Source organism: Panthera uncia, chromosome B1 (genome assembly GCF_023721935.1).
Source record: "Panthera uncia isolate 11264 chromosome B1, Puncia_PCG_1.0, whole genome shotgun sequence".
In the NCBI taxonomy this organism is placed as follows: domain Eukaryota; kingdom Metazoa; phylum Chordata; class Mammalia; order Carnivora; family Felidae; genus Panthera; species Panthera uncia.
Genome location: NC_064811.1, coordinates 185,978,304 through 185,995,589, shown reverse-complemented (window position 1 = coordinate 185,995,589; position 17,286 = coordinate 185,978,304). Strand labels below are relative to the sequence as shown.

General features: G+C 37.6%; 1 protein-coding gene across 1 annotated transcript in view; it reads right to left on the bottom strand.

Moving 5' to 3' along the window:
• ENPP6 (ectonucleotide pyrophosphatase/phosphodiesterase 6) overlaps positions 1–17,286 on the bottom strand; it is a 118,548-nt gene that overhangs the window by 32,904 nt on the left and 68,358 nt on the right. Inside the window, exon 3 of the mRNA XM_049632617.1 lies at positions 2,321–2,432. Coding sequence (XP_049488574.1) covers positions 2,321–2,432 — 112 coding nt within the window. The remainder of the gene's footprint in view (positions 1–2,320; positions 2,433–17,286) is intronic.

Sequence of the window (17,286 nt, the reverse complement as noted above, 5' to 3'; positions counted from 1 at the left end):
CTGAGCCTGGGGCCACTTTCCTAGACTCCAGTTCTTTGCAGCCTCTTGTCTCTAGGGGAGCCCAGTGCCTTTGCTAAACACACATACACACACACACACACACACACACACACACACACACACAACCACCCCCACCCCCATCTTTCCCCTCTCTAAATGCTGTGCTCTAAGGTAACGATGTTACTCCCCAGCATTCCATGGCTTTGTCATGGCTTTGTCATGTCATGTCATGTCATGTCATGTCATGAAGAAAAACTTCTCTAGAAACAGAGAAACAGGAACAGAAACTTCTCTGGGAAACAGAGTGCAGGACCGACTAGTCCTGCATTCTGGTGTGCCTCGGGACAAGACACTTTGCTTGAGGGGCCAGCTTGCAGGCCGGGGCTAATCTGAGTCTCTCGTGACTGTGCGACTCTCTACCTGTGAGTCACTGGGTTGTATGCAGTTGGGACCATTCAGCTGTCAAAGCAAAACGAATGTGTAAAAGATTACGCTCCCGTATAGAGTGTTGGGTTATTTGGAGGTCTTCGCATGTTCACATTCAGCACAGCAACAGGCTGTGAGGGGTGGGTGGGGCGTGGCTAGCATTTCGGATGTGTTGGAAATAGCACGGTATAGACACAGAGCTGTTCCAGAGTTCTAGCTCCGCTCAGCCGCTGGGCGGGTGGTGCTGTTCGGCTTTGCACAAACTGGGTTGCAACTTGATATTCCAGTTCATCATGTGTGTGGTTTCCAGCCCTTGTGGGCAAGGGAAAGAAAGCAGAGTAGGTAGGAGGCAGAATCATATAACACATATGATTTATAAGCCATATGTTGAAGAATATTTATTTAATATTTCATAATATTTATTTAAAGTTCCCAGACCCTGCCCTTTCCCTCTTCCCTCCAGAAAAAAAATCTAAACTTTTAAACTTGTTACATCTCAGTTTTAAAGCATTTCAAACCGATTTCCTCTCCAACCTGTCAGAGCTTGGAACTTCCTGTGCCTCAAAAGACCGTCTTGACGGGTTTCACGGACGTGGAATTATTCGAAGAAGCAACGAAGGCAGGGGTGTTGTTTTCTCCCCGTGTAGTTCCGTGGGGGTGACTGCTCCTCTCTGCCATGGTTAGGTGGTGATGGCAAGAATGGGATTCCTGATCGGTCAACTCTACACCTGGGCAATCTCAGCTCTGGGCCAATTCATGGAGTTAGTGCCAGTGAGCTGTACACAGCACCTAGGATATGCTGGCTCGCGGGGTCTGCAAGCTTGGAACCTGGCTCTTCCTCCTGGGAGAATAAACGTCCCTCCCTGGTCTCCACGCTGATTACTACGGGCCCTCTGCCTTGATCCCACCCAGGAGACTCATTCAACAGCCAAGGGGATCTCAAATCCAACCCTAGAAGTCCGAGAGCCCCCAGCATCTTTAGCCTCTTGGTTGCTGATTTCTCAAGTAGAAGTGAAGTTGACTTTCACTTCTAGTAGCTTCTGAGACTGACTTGAAGCTTTCTCCTGACCTTTCCTGTTGATCAGTTTCTTTTCTTTTTTTTAAGTTTATTTATTTATTTTTGAGAGAGAGAGAGAGAGAGAGAGAGAGAGAGAGAGAGAGCGCCTGAGCAGGGGAGGGGCAGAGAAAGGGAGAGAGAGAATCCCAAGCAGGCTCCGTGCTGTCAGCGCAGAGTTCAATGCAGGGCTCAAACTCACGAATCATGAGATCATGACCTGAGCTGAAATCAAGAGTAGGATGCTTAAGCCATTGAGCCACCCAGGTGCCCCTTTTCTGATGGTGCCTGCCCTTTCTCTGACGGACTCTTATGTGCTATTCAGGACAACATTACTTATTTCTACACTTTTAAAGTTCTGTGTCATTGTTCCATGTGGGAGCGGAAGAAAAGGTTCTATGTGCTAATATGCTAATGTGTTTCATACATTACCAAGAAGAGGGTAGAGTAGGCAATTTTTCCAAATTTATCCCACCACAGATCCTTCCTTTTGGCCAAATAATTATTGATATTTTCTGAAATACAAGTAGTCCCTTAAATCTTAATTAGATGTTGACATTCATTTTGCTTCTCTCTTGTCCATCAACATAAAAAAGAAAGTCCCAAACCCTCGGGGACTTTCTTGCTCCCAATTCAACATTTACATGGAGTGCCCCTACCTGAAATGACTCACTCACAATTATTCTCTGGTAGTAATTAACACTCACCATGCAAGAGGCTCACCACATTTCTAAGACATTATTCCACCCATGCCAAACCTTCTTAATTCACTTTAGCATTCATTACCAGTCCTGAAAACCATGAAGAACAATGGTATGACTAAGACTTTGGGACACTTACTTGAAGGAGTCAAGAGCATCGCTCACTGCATTGGCAAAATTGATATCCGTTGGGACATTTTTATATTCTAGGCAGTAAGTAGGTCTGACACCAAGAATCTCAACCTCACAGCCTAAGAAGGAAAAAGATGGCAAATGGTTACCTTCTTCAATAATTAAGGTAGGGTTATGAGCCTATTTCAGGAAGCAAACACCATTAGTCAAAATATAAATTTTGTTCATTTTCATGAAATAGAAGAAACTATTGTTGACAGTTGGTGTATATATATATATATAAATAAAATTATAAAATTATAGTTAAATCTTGTTTAACTGGAGCAGAGGGTCTCAAAATGCATTCCCAACACTCGTGTCCCATGACAAGGACTAGTAAAATTTCATTAATGTTTGTCTTTCCCGACTTGAAACAAAAAGTTAATTAGTACACAGAAAGGTCTTAATTAAAATTTTCTACAGGTTTTTCATAACTACTAAGCCTTCTAGTGTGTCTTTGTCCATTCTAGAGTCAAGTTGTAGGTAGTATCTGATTAGTCCAGGAATAATAAAATAAATACTTCACTAGTCCAACTGGACTTAGAGATAGATACTGCACTAAATTAGCAAGGCCTAAAAATCAGTAGGTCAAAGCAAGGATTCTGAGACATGACCTTGCCTCTTCCAAAATGAAGTAAAAGGATTAAGGGCATTCAGACGTTGGAAGCTGCGATGGCCTTAGCTTCACTGCCCCGGTCCCTAGGACAAATAGAAGTAGTTGCTCTGAGAGAGAGATACGAACCTTATTATCAAAATACAGGGCAGGAGAGGAGTGAGCCAGCCTCAGTTTTAGTTGAGTACTATTGGGTACCTACTCTGAACTGGTCAGAAACACAGAGCGCACATGTGCTCTCGTTTGTGTTTCTGGTTCAGAAACACATAGCAGAAACAAAAATGGGTCAGTCAGCGTCTCCATCCTGGAGCATCCCAGAGTCTAGCGGGAGGAGGCATACAGGAAAACAGCGTAATTTGTGAAGTCTAAAATGACATACACTTGCTGGTGCAGGGCATTTACTTCAGGGATTATTTCTTCCTGGAAGCCTTCCTTGAATCTCCAGGTTGGGCTCGGTCCCATTTGGCCAGTGTGTCCGGGGATGGAGGTAGGGAAGAAAGGGACATCCCAAGCAAAGAGAGTAGCAGAGGCAAAAGTTCAGAGATGAATAACAGTAAGGTATGCGTGGAGACCTGTATGCAAAAGAAAGTTCCAGACAAGGGGTGTCCAGAGACAAGATGGTGAACATTCTTGTAGCCCAGGGAAAATGATTTTCAAGGTAGAGGTAAGTAAAAGTGGGACAAGTTGGGAGTGTTGGGGAAAGGACTGTCTCTGTCAGGAAATAACCCCACTCCTGGGTATATCTGATGGTTGGTTACAGCTCCCCTTCATTGTTGAGTAAGGTGAATAAGCTAACTCCTGGATTTACAAGAGTAAATCCTGTCCATGGGTTCTTGAAAAAAGTTCAAGAAAGAAAAGCCAGTGGGATCTTAACTGGTCATAGCCCTTCAGATATCTGTGTTTCATCTGTTGAAGGCTATTTGTTAGTGTCTATTGTTCTCTCAAAGCTGTTTATTCAACAATGTGCGAGGGCCATTGTTTGTACCTGCTATGTGCTCAGTGTCAGCACTCAGAAGCAAATTAGACACCACCTACCCTTCAAAGCTGTAACAGCCTTATACAGTGTGGTCAGGTACCTGCTTCTGGCACATCTAATACATGGGTGTTATGAGTTTGCAAGTAATGGAATTTTGATCATGGTTTTGGCAGATAAAAAACTGCACACATTAATATTAAACAATAAGCATTTTTGTATAATCAATAAGAATTATGTTTGTTAATATTATCAATCATTTTATTGGATTAAAATGAATCTAGACTCGACATTGGTGTAGTATTATAGTTCACCTGAGAAACTGACACTTGCTTTAAGTTAAAGGAGGATACAGACAACTTTTTATTGATTAGTTACATGTAGAATTCTATAGTAAAGATAGAATATATGGAAAAGTAGGTCTGTTTTTTATTTTTATTTTTTATTCTTAAAAATTACAATGAATTTTAACTTAGTCCAGAACCATAGCAGCATCTACCAAAGGCCAAGGGTAGGACAGGAGACCTGAGAGAAACTCCCTCCAAGTACACAAACCCTTCATCAAGTGCAAAGAACAGCTCATCAAAGGCTAAAGACAGAACATCCGGGTGGAGAGAGCTCCAAGCTGCAGAAAGCTGAGGACAATGCTGGAGAGAAAAAGAACTCAGTGATTCAAAAAGTAGGCAGCATTGGGACACTGGGTGGCTCAGTCGGTTAAGTGCCCGACTTCGGCTCAGGTCATGATCTCATAGTTCCTGTGTTTGAGCCCCGCGTGGGGCTCTTTGCTGATGGCTCAGAGCCTGGAGCCTGCTTCCGATTCTGTCTCCTTCTCTGCCCCTCCCCCACTTATGTTCTCTTTCTCTCTTTGCTCCTCCCCTGCTTGTGCTCGCTCTCTCAGAAATAAAGAAACATTTAAATGTTAAAAAAAAAAAGTAGGCAACATAAACTTTCTATGTAAAGAACAGAGAGCTATACACTGGACAAATTCCAAAGCCTGCTAAAGAGATAATCCTTATCTTCCCTCATGACACTTGTAACTAGTGGCAAATTAAATCTAAAGCTTCAAAAACGCCCAGATCCAGCTCAACTACAGATTAGAATGACTTAGCCTCCACTCTAAAGGCCTGACATAGGAAGAGGCACGAACTTTTTCAGGGAAAATATCATTTGCTATTGTTCTTTCTCACACAATGCTTGGCATATAATAAAACAAGCATGAGATGTACTAAGAAGCAGTAAAATGTGTGTCCTAATTAAGAGAAAAATATTCAACAGAACCAGATCTATAGATGTCACAAATGTTGGCCAGAAAGGGTAAACATAAAAGAAATTTCTTTAAGAGATTATTGACTATATAAAGCAAAATTAAAAACAATATATTACGGGGTTTACAATATATGTTTAAGTAAAATAGATGACAATAAGAATACAAAGAGTGTATAAGTGGACCAATGGCATTATAAAATTTAAAAACTCTATTTTCGGGGCGCCTGAGTGGCTCAGTCGGTTGAGTGTCCGACTTCGGCTCAGGTCATGATCTCGCGGCCAGTGAGTTCGAGCCTCGAGTCGGGCTCTGTGCTGACAGCTCAGAGCCTGGAGCCTGTTTCCGATTCTGTGTCTCCCTCTCTCTCTGCCCCTCCCCTGTTCATGCTCTGTCTCTCTCTGTCCCAAAAATAAAATAAAAACGTTTGAAAAAAAAATAAATAAAATTTATTTATTTATTTATTTATTTATTTTTTTTAAATAAGAAATTTATTGTCAAATTGGTTTCCATACAACACCCAGTGCTCATCCCAACAGGTGCCCTCCTCAATACCCATCACTCACCCTCCCCTCCCTCCCACCCCCCATCAACCCTCAGTACACTCTCAGTTTTTAAGAGTCTCTTATGTTTTGGCTCCCTCCCTCTCTAACCTTTTTTTTTCCTTCCCCTCCCCCATGGTCTTCTGTTAAGTTTCTCGGGGTCCACATAAGAGTGAAAACATAAGTCATTCTCTGTATGACTTATTTCACTTAGCATAACACTCTCCATTTCCATCCACGTTGCTACAAAGGGCCATATTTCATTCTTTCTCATTGCCACGTAGTACTCCATTGTGTATATAAACCACAATTTCTTTATCCATTCGTCAGTTGATGGACATTTAGGCCCTTTCCATAATTTGGCTATTGTTGAAAGTGCTGCTATAAACATTGGGGTACAAGTGCCCCTATGCATCAGCACTCCTGTATCCCTTGGGTCAATTCCTAGCAGTGCTATTGCTGGGTCATAGAGTAGATCTATTTTTAATTTTTTGAGGAACCTCCACACTGTTTTCCAGAGCGGCAGCACCAGTTTGCATTCCCACCAACAGTGCAAGAGGGTTCCACATCGTCTCCAGCATCTATAGTCTCCTGCTTTGTTTATTTTAGCCACTCTGACTGGCCTGGTGGTATTTCAGTGTGATTTTGATTTGTTATTTCCCTGATGAGGAGCGACGTTGAGCATCTTTTCATGTGCCTGTTGGCCCATCTGGATGTCTTCTTTAGAAAACTGTCTATTCATGTTTTCTGCCCATTTCTTCACTGGATTATTTGTTTTTCGGGTGTGGAGTTTGGTGAGTTCTTTATAGATTTTGGATACTAGCCCTTTGTCTGATATGTCATTTACAAAGATCTTTTCTCATTCCGTTGGTTGCCTTTTAGTTTTGTTGATTGTTTCCTTTGCAGTGCAGAAGGTTTTTATCTTCATGAGGTCCCAATAGTTCATTTTGGCTTTTAATTCCCTTGCCTTTGGGAAGGGAATTTTTATTAAGTAAAGTACTTATTTTATCAAGTAAGAAATTGCTGCAGCTAAGGTCACTGAGGTTTTTTCCTGCTTTCTCCTCTAGGGTTTTGATGGTTTCCTGTCTCACACTCAGGTCCTTTATCCATTTTGAGTTTATTTTTGTGAATGGTATAAGAAAGTGGTCTAGTTTCACTCTTCTGCATGTTGCTGTCCAGTTCTCCCAGCACCATTTGTTAAAGAGACTTTTTCCACTGGATATTCTTTCCTGCTTTGTCAAAGATTAGTTGGCCATACTTTTGTGCGTCCAATTCTGGAGTCTCTGTTCTATTCCATTGGTCTATGTGTCTGTTTTTGTGCCAACACCATGCTGTCTTGATGATTACAGCTTTGTACTAGAGGCTAAAGTCTGGGATTGTGATGCCTCCTGCTTTGGTCTTCTTCTTCAAAATTACTTTGGCTATTCAGGATCTTTTGTGGTTCCATGCTTTCCTTATTATTAAGATTTACTGAAGCTTGCTGAGAAATAAGTCAAAATAAATAAATAAACATTTATATTTTAATACTTCATAATGTTGTAAATTTTAGGCTAACATAACACCCTGAGTCACATTTGATCCCTTTCTGCTTGAAGGGACCACGTACAGTTTAAATTTCAATAGAATGAAATTCTTCAAGAATGAAGATGTGGTTTTAAAATAAATAGCAGTAAACAATGAAATGGCAAAATACAGTTAAATCTAAGTAATAAATATTTACTAATGTAGCTATGTGAAAATATTTTATTGGAAAAGGAAGTGCATATTTTTTTAAGTTAATGTAATAATCTGGATCTAAAGTTCTAAATTATGTCAACAAAAATTGGGGGAGAGTTCCAGGGAAGGAAGGCAAAGCATTTTCATTGTTGTTGGAAGGAAGGGACAGGCAATTTATAATGTTTCATTCTAGACACTGATCTAAAGATTGGAATATAAAGCTTGGAAGCTGGGGGCACCTGGGTGGCTCAGTTTGTGAAGCATCCAACTTTGGCTCAGGTCATAATATCGTGGTTTATGAGTTCAAACCCCACTTTGGGCTCTGTGCTGACAGCTCAGAGCGTGGAGCCTTCTTCGGATTCTGTGTTTCCCTCTCTCTCTGCCCCTCCTCTCTCTCTCCTCTCTCTCTCAAAAATAAATAAAACATTTTAAAAAAAGGTTGGAAGTTGTATGTGCATAACTTCCAAATCACTAAAGGAATAAAAAAGAAGCATATAAAAATAATCTAATATCAAAATAGATGAAACATGAAAAAGATTTAAAAAAGGAAATATCCAGGAAGCACTAATACAGAAAGCATAATAAAAGAGAAAAACAAATATATTAGCTTCAAAATAAATGTGAATGGATAAACACTTTTTAAAAAATTTTTGTAATGTTTATTTATTTTTGAGAGAGAGAGAGTGCAAGCAGGGAAGGGTCAGAGAGAGAGGGAGACACAGAATCTGAAGCAGGCTCCAGGCTCCAACTTGTCAGGGCAGAGCCCAATGTGGGGCCCGAACCCACGAACCATGAGATCATGACCCAAGCTGAAGTCGAAAGTTTAACTGACTGAGCCACCCAGGTGCCCCGAATGGATTAAACTCTGAAAGATTGTGAAGATTGAAGCAAGAAACAAAATCCAACTATAAACTACTTAAAAATTTACACTTGAAATAAAATGGCACAGAAAGGTTAGATATAAAAGAGTGAACAAAACCCAACCCCCAACCCAAAAATTAACACCCCAAAGGTAGGTCTCAAAACCCTGAAATAGCTACAAATCTTCATTAACAGTTAAGAGTGTGTATGCTTGGGGCCCCTGGATGGCTCAAGCGGTTATCTCCCTTTCTCTGTGTGCCCTTCCCCAGCTCACAGGTACAACCTCTCTCACTCTCTCTCTCTCAAAATAAACAAACTTAAAAAAAAAAAAAAAGAATGTATGTTTGTTAAGAGGGGAGATCATAGCATAGGGGCACCTGTACCCCAATGTTTATAGCGGCACTCTCAACAATAGCCAAATTATGGAAAGAGCCTAAATGTCCATCAACTGATGAATGGATAAAGAAATTGTGGTTTATATACACAATGGAATACTACGTGGCAATGAGAAAAAATGAAATATGGCCTTTTGTAGCAACATGGATGGAACTGGAGAGTGTGATGCTAAGTGAAATAAGCCATACAGAGAAAGACAGATACCATATGGTTTCACTCTTATGTGGATCCTGAGAAACATAACAGAAACCCATGGGGGAGGGAAAAAAAAAAAAAAAAAAAAAAAAAAAAAGAGGTTAGAGTGGGAGAGAGCCAAAGCATAAGAGACTGTTAAAAACTGAGAACAAACTGAGGGTTGATGGGGGGTGGGAGGGAGGGCAGGGTGGGTGATGGGTATTGAGGAGGGCACCTTTTGGGATGAGCACTGGGTGTTATATGGAAACCAATTTGACAGTAAATTTCATATATTAAAAAATAAAAAAATAAAAAAAAAAAAAGAGGGGAGATCATAAAAGTTCCCATAAGAAAAATATAATTTGTAACTATGTGTGGTGATGGATGTTAGCTAGACTGATTGTGATAATCATTTCACTATATATGTATCAAATCATTCTGTTGTATACCTGAAACTCGAAATTTTACATGTCAATGATATCTCAATAAAAAATAAATAAACATAAAAAAGAATGGGCATGATTGTTTATATATCATTAATATACACAACACACACACAGTAACTAGTCTTGGGAAAATAAAGTGCAAAATTGAAATCTTGGTTGAAGATTTCAATGACAGCTCAAGAAAGAAAGAATGAATGATATCTAAGATATAGCTATATAAAGACATAGAAGATTTGAATGTTAATATCAATAAGCTGGATTCAACAGACAATGAAAATTTTATTTTCTTGTTGTAGAATATTCATTATTATCAAACCTAACAGAAAAACTGACTGTATTTTGGTCCGCAAAGAAAATCTCAATAATTTCCAAACAGCAGAAATTTTATAGGCCACCATGCATATTATCTGACCAGAGGTAATGAAATTAGGAATTAATCATAACAGTTAACTAAAAATAAATCCAACTCCTTGTGAATGAAAAAGAAAAGCCTTATGTAACTTGACATAAAGAGGAAATGAAACCTTCACTGAACCTTCACGCTAGATATTAACCACAGTGAAAATTCTACATTTCAAAGCTTCATGGGATGCGTTTTCATTTAGGTCAGAAGCAGATCAGGAATGTTGCCGTCACCGCTGCAATTTATTACTGTTAGAAAACTTCTTAGCAAGGCAATTAACAAGAAATAGAAATAAATAAGGAGTACTACAAATCAGAAGGCATGCGTGAAGGGTTCATCTATGGGAACATTTTTAAAACTTTTTGTTTGCAACTTGTGGCAAAATACTCATATTTCTTCATGATACAGTACAAAAAACAGACTCACGGCAGAAACAGAAGTTTCACCCAACTATGAACAACGCACACTAATACTTTCTTGTTCTATTCTATTCTGGGTGTTTTTTTTTTTTTAATACTGATTAGCAATCCATAAATTGATTTTACTGTCCACTATGGATCAAGACTTGTGTTTGGAAAACACAAGATATGAGCCATGTACCTGAGTATTCCTGAATCCCTCCTGTCCTTTGAGAAGAAGTTTGTTAGGCAATATTCACACAATATTTATTGTATGCATGCTTCGCCTACCAAACCACTTCTTGGAACATATTCTAAGAAAGTTGTATATATAAGCATCTATATTATGCTGTTATTTATAATATAAGTTAAAAAGCAATTTAGGGGCGCCTGGGTGGCTCAGTCGGTTAAGTGTCTGACTTCGGCTCAGGTCATGATCTCACAGTTTGTGAGTTCGAGCCCCGCGTCAGGGTCTGTGCTGACAGCTCGGAGCCTGGAGCCTGCTTCAGATTCTGTGTCTCCTTCTCTCTCTCTCTGTCCCTCCCCCCTGTTCTGTCTCTGTGTTCTGTCTCTGTCTCTCAAAAATAAATAAATGTAAAAAAAAAAAATTAAAAATAAATAAATAAAGCAATTTAAATATTTGAAAGTAGAGATGTGGTCAAATTATAGTATATCCATATAATGAAGTACCATGCAGGCATTAAAATCATTATGTCATTTGTATTTACTAGCATAATATTTTAGGTGAAAGGCTAGTAAATAGTATGTAAATGGATGATCTCATTTTTGAAAATATTTAAAGCATATTTGTGTCCAAAAAAAGAGAGGCAATGAATGTAATATGAATGTGGGAAATTAAAATAAGAAAATAAATTGAGTATAAGAAAAGGTAAATTTGGTGGCTGGTTTGGTAGACTTTTGTGGGCTAATTGAAGTCATTCTGAACTCCTTTCTCACTTTCCATCACTTTACGGTAGAAGGAGGAAAGCCTTCTTATTTCCCCAGAGCCCTTTGTGGCTAGGAATGGTCATGTGACCAGTATCTCAGAAAACTGAGATCTGCTGAGGAGCTGAGGGTGGGAAGCTTTGCTTCCAGATGAAAGATAAAGTGCTTTGCTGGCACTGCCTCTGTCTTTTTCAGTTTGGAATGCAGGTTGTGATGACACAATCCTTGAGTCACAGAAGCCATCTTGAAACTATGAGGCAACATGTATTTCGTTAAAAAGTAAATATGCGAAAATGTAGCCAAAGGATATAACAATCCTGGGTTTTTTAAATGAGGTTGTTGGGGTGCCTCGGTAGCTTAGTCGGTTAAGCATCTGACTCTTGATTTCAGCTTGGGTCATGATCTCATAGTTCATGAGTTCAAGCCCCAAGTTGGGTTCTGGGCTGACAGTGCAGAGCCTGCTTAGGATTCTCTTTCCCTAGCTCTCTGCCCCTCCCCCACTTGCATGCATTCTCTCTCTCTCTCTCTCTCAAAACAAATAAACATTAAAATAAATAATTAAAATGAGGTTAAGCAGATGAACCACACAAAGTATTTCTTGTAACATGATACAAATGAATTCCCATGTGTGTGTCCATTGTTCAGTTAGCTAGATTTTCTATTACTTACAGCAGACAATTCCTGACTCATTCAGAAGGATTGTGGTTGACATTAAATTATTATTGTTTACTGAACTGAACCAAGTTTATTAAAATAAATATGTTATTTTTTGTAATAGGAAACCAAACAATGAATTTTTTACTGATAACTTCCAATTTACAGATCAGGACTATATATATACAGTCCTTCTAATATACAGATTAGGACACAAAAATTCTATTGTCTCCCTATCCAGTTTTAAAAAATTATAAACATTCATGTGCATGTTCTTTGATGCACTTAGGCCTGCATTTCTGTTGGAATACGTGTATGAGTAGAATTGCTAGATTTGGGGTATGAATGCCAAAGAGTTTTTCAAAGCTCTTTTATTAGTTGGCTCCCATCAGCTCATTATGAGACTTCCGGTTGCCCCATCCGTGTCACCACTTGGATTTGTCAGTTTTTTTTAATTAACCATTTTCCATTTTGGCAGTTACGCAGAGTTATCTCGTTGCAGTTTTATTTTGCATTTTTCTAAAAAACAATGATGTTGAGTAACTTTACCTATGTTTAGTGACCACTGGAATACCCTGTTATGCTATTTTTTTCCTGTTTAAGGAATACTTTTCTTACCCAAGGCCATGAGGATATTCACTTATGTTTTCTTCTAGAAGTTTTATGTTTTACATTTTACAGTTAGATCTAAAATCCACCTGGAATTACCTAGAATTAATTTAATGGATAGTGTTAGATAGGAGTCTGGATATATATGTATATGAATATATATGTACATATTCAATAGATCTTTCAAAATTTGTTGAAAAGATCATTTTTTGTTACTTCTCTAAAGTGTCTCCCTTGTCATAAATCAGATATTGACTGTATATTTGTGGGGCTGTTTCAAGAATATCTAGCCTTTAGTCTATTTGTCTACTCAAGTAAATACCATTTTGTGTTCATTTTTATAGTTTTAAATGTCTATATTTAATAGAGTAAATCCTCCAGTATTGTTCATCTGACTTAAGATTGTTTTTGCTATTCCTGATTCTGCATTTCCATATAAATTTCAGAATTGACCTGTCAATTCACACAAATGCATACACACAAACTGTTAGAATTTTGATGGCAACTACACTGAATCTATAGATCAACTTTGGGAAAACTGATATCATATTAAGGCTTCCAATTCATTTACATAACATATTCCTCCACTTTTTAAGGTCTTTTTATATTTTTCTAAATAATTTTCTATGTAAAGTTCTCAAGCCATTTTTGTTAGATTCATTCCTTTATTTTTTGTGTTTTTGATTCTATTGGAAATGATATTGGCTTTTAAATGGCATTTTGTAATTTTTTTTCCTAACATATATAAATACAATAATTTTTAAATATTGACCTTATATCAAAAGACTTATCTCATTAACTCTAAAAGTGAGTGCTTTTGGATTTTTGCAGCAGCTGTCATCTGTGAATAATTACAATTTCTTTTTCTTTTTGTTTTAAAACTTTTACCCCTGACCTCCCCACCACATCTCCTAACTGGATTGGGCCTCTAAATATAATTTTGAATAGAAGTCATGGTAGAAGGCATCCTTATCTCATTACTGAACTCATTTACCAGCAACTATGATCTTTGCTATAAGGTTTTTGGTAGATAGTCTTGATCAGATTAAGGAGGTATTTTACTAGTTTCCCAGGTTTATTCTAATAAATTCCAGTTCAGTTTACTAAGAATTTTTTATGAATTGTTGATATTTATCAAATAGTTTTTATTTATCTACTGAGATGATCAAATGTGTTTTTTTACTTTTATTCTGTTGCTGCTGTGAATAACATTGAGAGATTTTAAAATATTAAACCTATCTGTTATTCCTGTAATAAACCCAATTTGCTTGACATGTATTATTCTATTTATGTATTGATTGATTCAGTGTATAAATTTCTTGTTTAGAATTTTTATATCTATGTTCCTGAAAAAGGTTATCCTGTAATTTGACTTAAAAAATTTTTTTAAGTTTATTTATTTTGAGGGGGGGGGGGGGAGAGAATCCTAAACAGGTTCCATGTTGTCAGCATGAGCTGGTCATGGGGCCTGATCTCATGAACCATTAACTCATGACCTGAGCCAAAATCAAGTGTCAGACTCTTAACTAATTGAGTCACTCAGGCGCCCCTTGACTTTCTTTTAATATCCTTGCCACATTTTAGTATCAAGCTTATGCTGACTTTGTTATGGATGTGATTTATCATTATATATTCTCTGAAAGAGTTTGTGTAAGATTGGTGTTACTTTTCCCTTACATGTTTGAAAACTTCACTAGTGGAAGCATCTAATACTGGGGCATTCTGCTAAGGAAGGTTTTTAAAGATTTAACTTAAAAATAGATATAGAAGTATTCCAACTTTCAATTTCTTTTTGTCAGTTTTGGTAATTTTTCTCCAGCAATCTGTCTATTTCATTTACATTTTCAAATACATCGGCATAACATTTTTCATAACATTATTTTACTGGCTTTTTAATGTCTGTAGGTTCTAAGTTGATGCCCCCTTTTCCATTTTATTACTGGTTATTTTGTCTCCTCTTTTTTATTTCTTGATAAGCCTTGTCAAGATTTCATACATTTTATTAGTTTTTAATTTAATTAAAAACATTTTTTAAATTTACATCCCAATTAGTTAGCATATAGTGCAACAATGATTTCAGGAGTAGATTCCTTAGTGCCCCTTATCCATTTAGCCCATCCCCCCTCCCACAACCCCTCCAGTAACCCTCAGTTTTTTCTTCATATTTATGAGTCTCTTCTGTTTTGTCCCCATCCCTGTTTTTATACTGTTTTTGTTTCCCTTCCCTTATGTTCATCTGTTTTGCCTCTTAAAGTCCTCATATGAGTGAAGTCATATGATTTTTGTCTTTCTCTGACTAATTTCACTTAGCATAATGGAACTGGAGGGTATTATTAGGTTTTTCTTATAAGAACAAATGTGGCTTTATCAATTCTCTCTCTTGTATGTTTGGTTTCTACTTCACTCCTGCTCTTATTTCTTTTACTCCATGTGATGGAATTTAATTTTCTTTGAGATGGAAACTTAGACTATTGATTTTCAGGCAATATTTTTATCTAATACATGCATATACGAGTATTAATTTCCTTTAAGGCATGAGTTTAGTTGCATTCCATTTATCCTGCTACATTATATGCAGTATTTTCACTAACCTTCCATTCAAGGTATTTCCTATATATTTCCACAGTACCTTCTTCTCCGAATCATGAATTATTTAGAAGTCTCTGATTGTTTTCCAAATATATGAAGATTTAAAATTTTCTTTCTGTTATTGACTATACTTTAATTATACTGTAGTTAGAGAACACATTCTGTATGATTTCACACTTTTCCGATTTGTTGAGAAATGCTTTATGACTAACATATGGTCATTTTTTACAAATGTTCCATGTGCACTTGAGAATAATGTGCATTCATCAGTTGTCGGGTGCAGTGTTCTGGTAATATATCAAGTAGGTAAATATGTCAATTTGTTGTATAAATTTTCTATACCCTTCTAATTTTTTGTTCTCTTATTTTATCAGTTACTGAAAAAGAGGTCTTAAAATCTTTTAATATCATGAATTTACCAATTCTCCTTTGGTTCTGTCAATTTTTGCTATATTTATTTTGAGACTGTACAATTAGTAGCATTACAATTTAGAACTGTTACAGTTTCCTGGTGGATTGAGCCTTATATCAACATGAAGTGTCCTTTATTTTTTTTTAGTTTTTTTTTTTTTAATGTTTATCCATTTTTTGAGAGACAGAGAGACAGAGCACGAGTGAGGGAGGGGCAGAGAGAGAGGGAGACACAGAACCCGAAGCAGGCTCCAGGCTCTGAGTTCTCAGCACAGAGCCCGACGCAGGGCTCAAACTCACAAACTGAGATCATGACCTGAGCTGAAGTCGGACGCTTAACTGACCGAGCCACCCAGGGGTCCCCTGACGTGTTCTTTATTTAAAAAATAGTCTAGGGGTGCCTGGGTGGCTTGGTCGGTTAAGCGTCCGACTTCGGCTCAGGTCATGATCTCACGGTCCGTGAGTTCGAGCCCCGCGTCGGGCTCTGGGCTGACAGCTCAGAGCCTGGAGCCTGTTTCAGATTCTGTGTCTCCCTCTCTCTCTGCCCCTCCCCCATTCATGCTCTGTCTCTCTCTGTCTCAAAAATAAATAATCGTTAAAAAAATAAAAATAAAAAAAAAATAGTCTAGAGGAGCCTGGGTGGCTCAGTCAGTTAAGCATCCGGCTTTAGCTCAGGTCATGATCTCATGGTTCATGAGTTCAAGTCTTGCATCAGGCTCTGTGGGGACAGCTTAAGGCCTGGAGCCTGCTTCAGATTCTGGGTCTCCCTCTCTCTGCCCCTCCCCTGCTTACACTCTGTCTCTCTCTCTCTCTCTCAAAAATAAATGAACATTAAAATAAAATAAAGATAGTCTAGGTTTTTAGTCTACGTTGACTCATAGTAGTATAGATGCACCAGCTCTCTCTTGGTTAGTTTTTTAAACTCATCTTTTAAAAATGCTATTACTTTAAACTCTTCCACATACTTACATTTAATGTAGGTCTTTTATAAGCAGCATATATCAGTTTTGGTTTTTGTCTTGTCTGATGGTAGTTTTTTTAATGTAAATATCTAAAGTTTCACATAGACAAAAAATGAAAAAAATCATAATTATACAGGTCAATGAATTCCTATGAAGTGAATGCAGCTGTGTAACCAGCACACGGACCAGGAGACAGAACATTACTGTCACACACCGGCACCTTCTTGTCCTTATTCTCCCAAGTGTAAACACTATTCTAACATTGTGGCTTAGTTTCACCTGCTTTTGAACTTTATGTAACCAGAAAAACTCAGAGTAATTGGAATTGTAAAATATTAGTAAAAAAGTAAACTTTTACATGTAATGTATTTACTGATATCTTTGTGTTTCAATCAGCCATCTAACTGTCATGTATTCACTATACATTTGATAGTTTTTCTCCCCTTTCTTGATTTCTTTTCGACTAAGTATGGATTATCGTTGTTTGATTTCTCTGCCTTTATTAGCTTGATATATATATATATATATATATATATATATATATATATATTTAAGTTTATTTATTTTGAGAGTGAGAGGGTGAGTGGGGGAAGAACACAGAGAGAGGGAGAGAGAGAATCCCAAGCAGACTCTGCTGTCAGTGCAGAGCCTGATGTGGGGCTTTTTCTCACAAACTATGAGATCATGACCTGAGTCAAAATCTAGAGTCAGACACTTAACTGACTGAGCCACTCAGGTGCCCCACTATTTACACATTTTAATTAATCTCTTCCTGGCATAGGGCCCTAAATATGACCAAAAAATGGGAATATTGATTTATTGAAGTCTAATACAAATTTGTACTTCTGTAACTTCCCAGAAAATACAAAGACATTTGAATACTTTGAATTTACATTTCTCCCGCCTTCTGTGTTTTTTTGTTGTCATATATTTTAATTCTCTATGGATTTTTAATCCAAATGTTGTTATTATTATTATTAT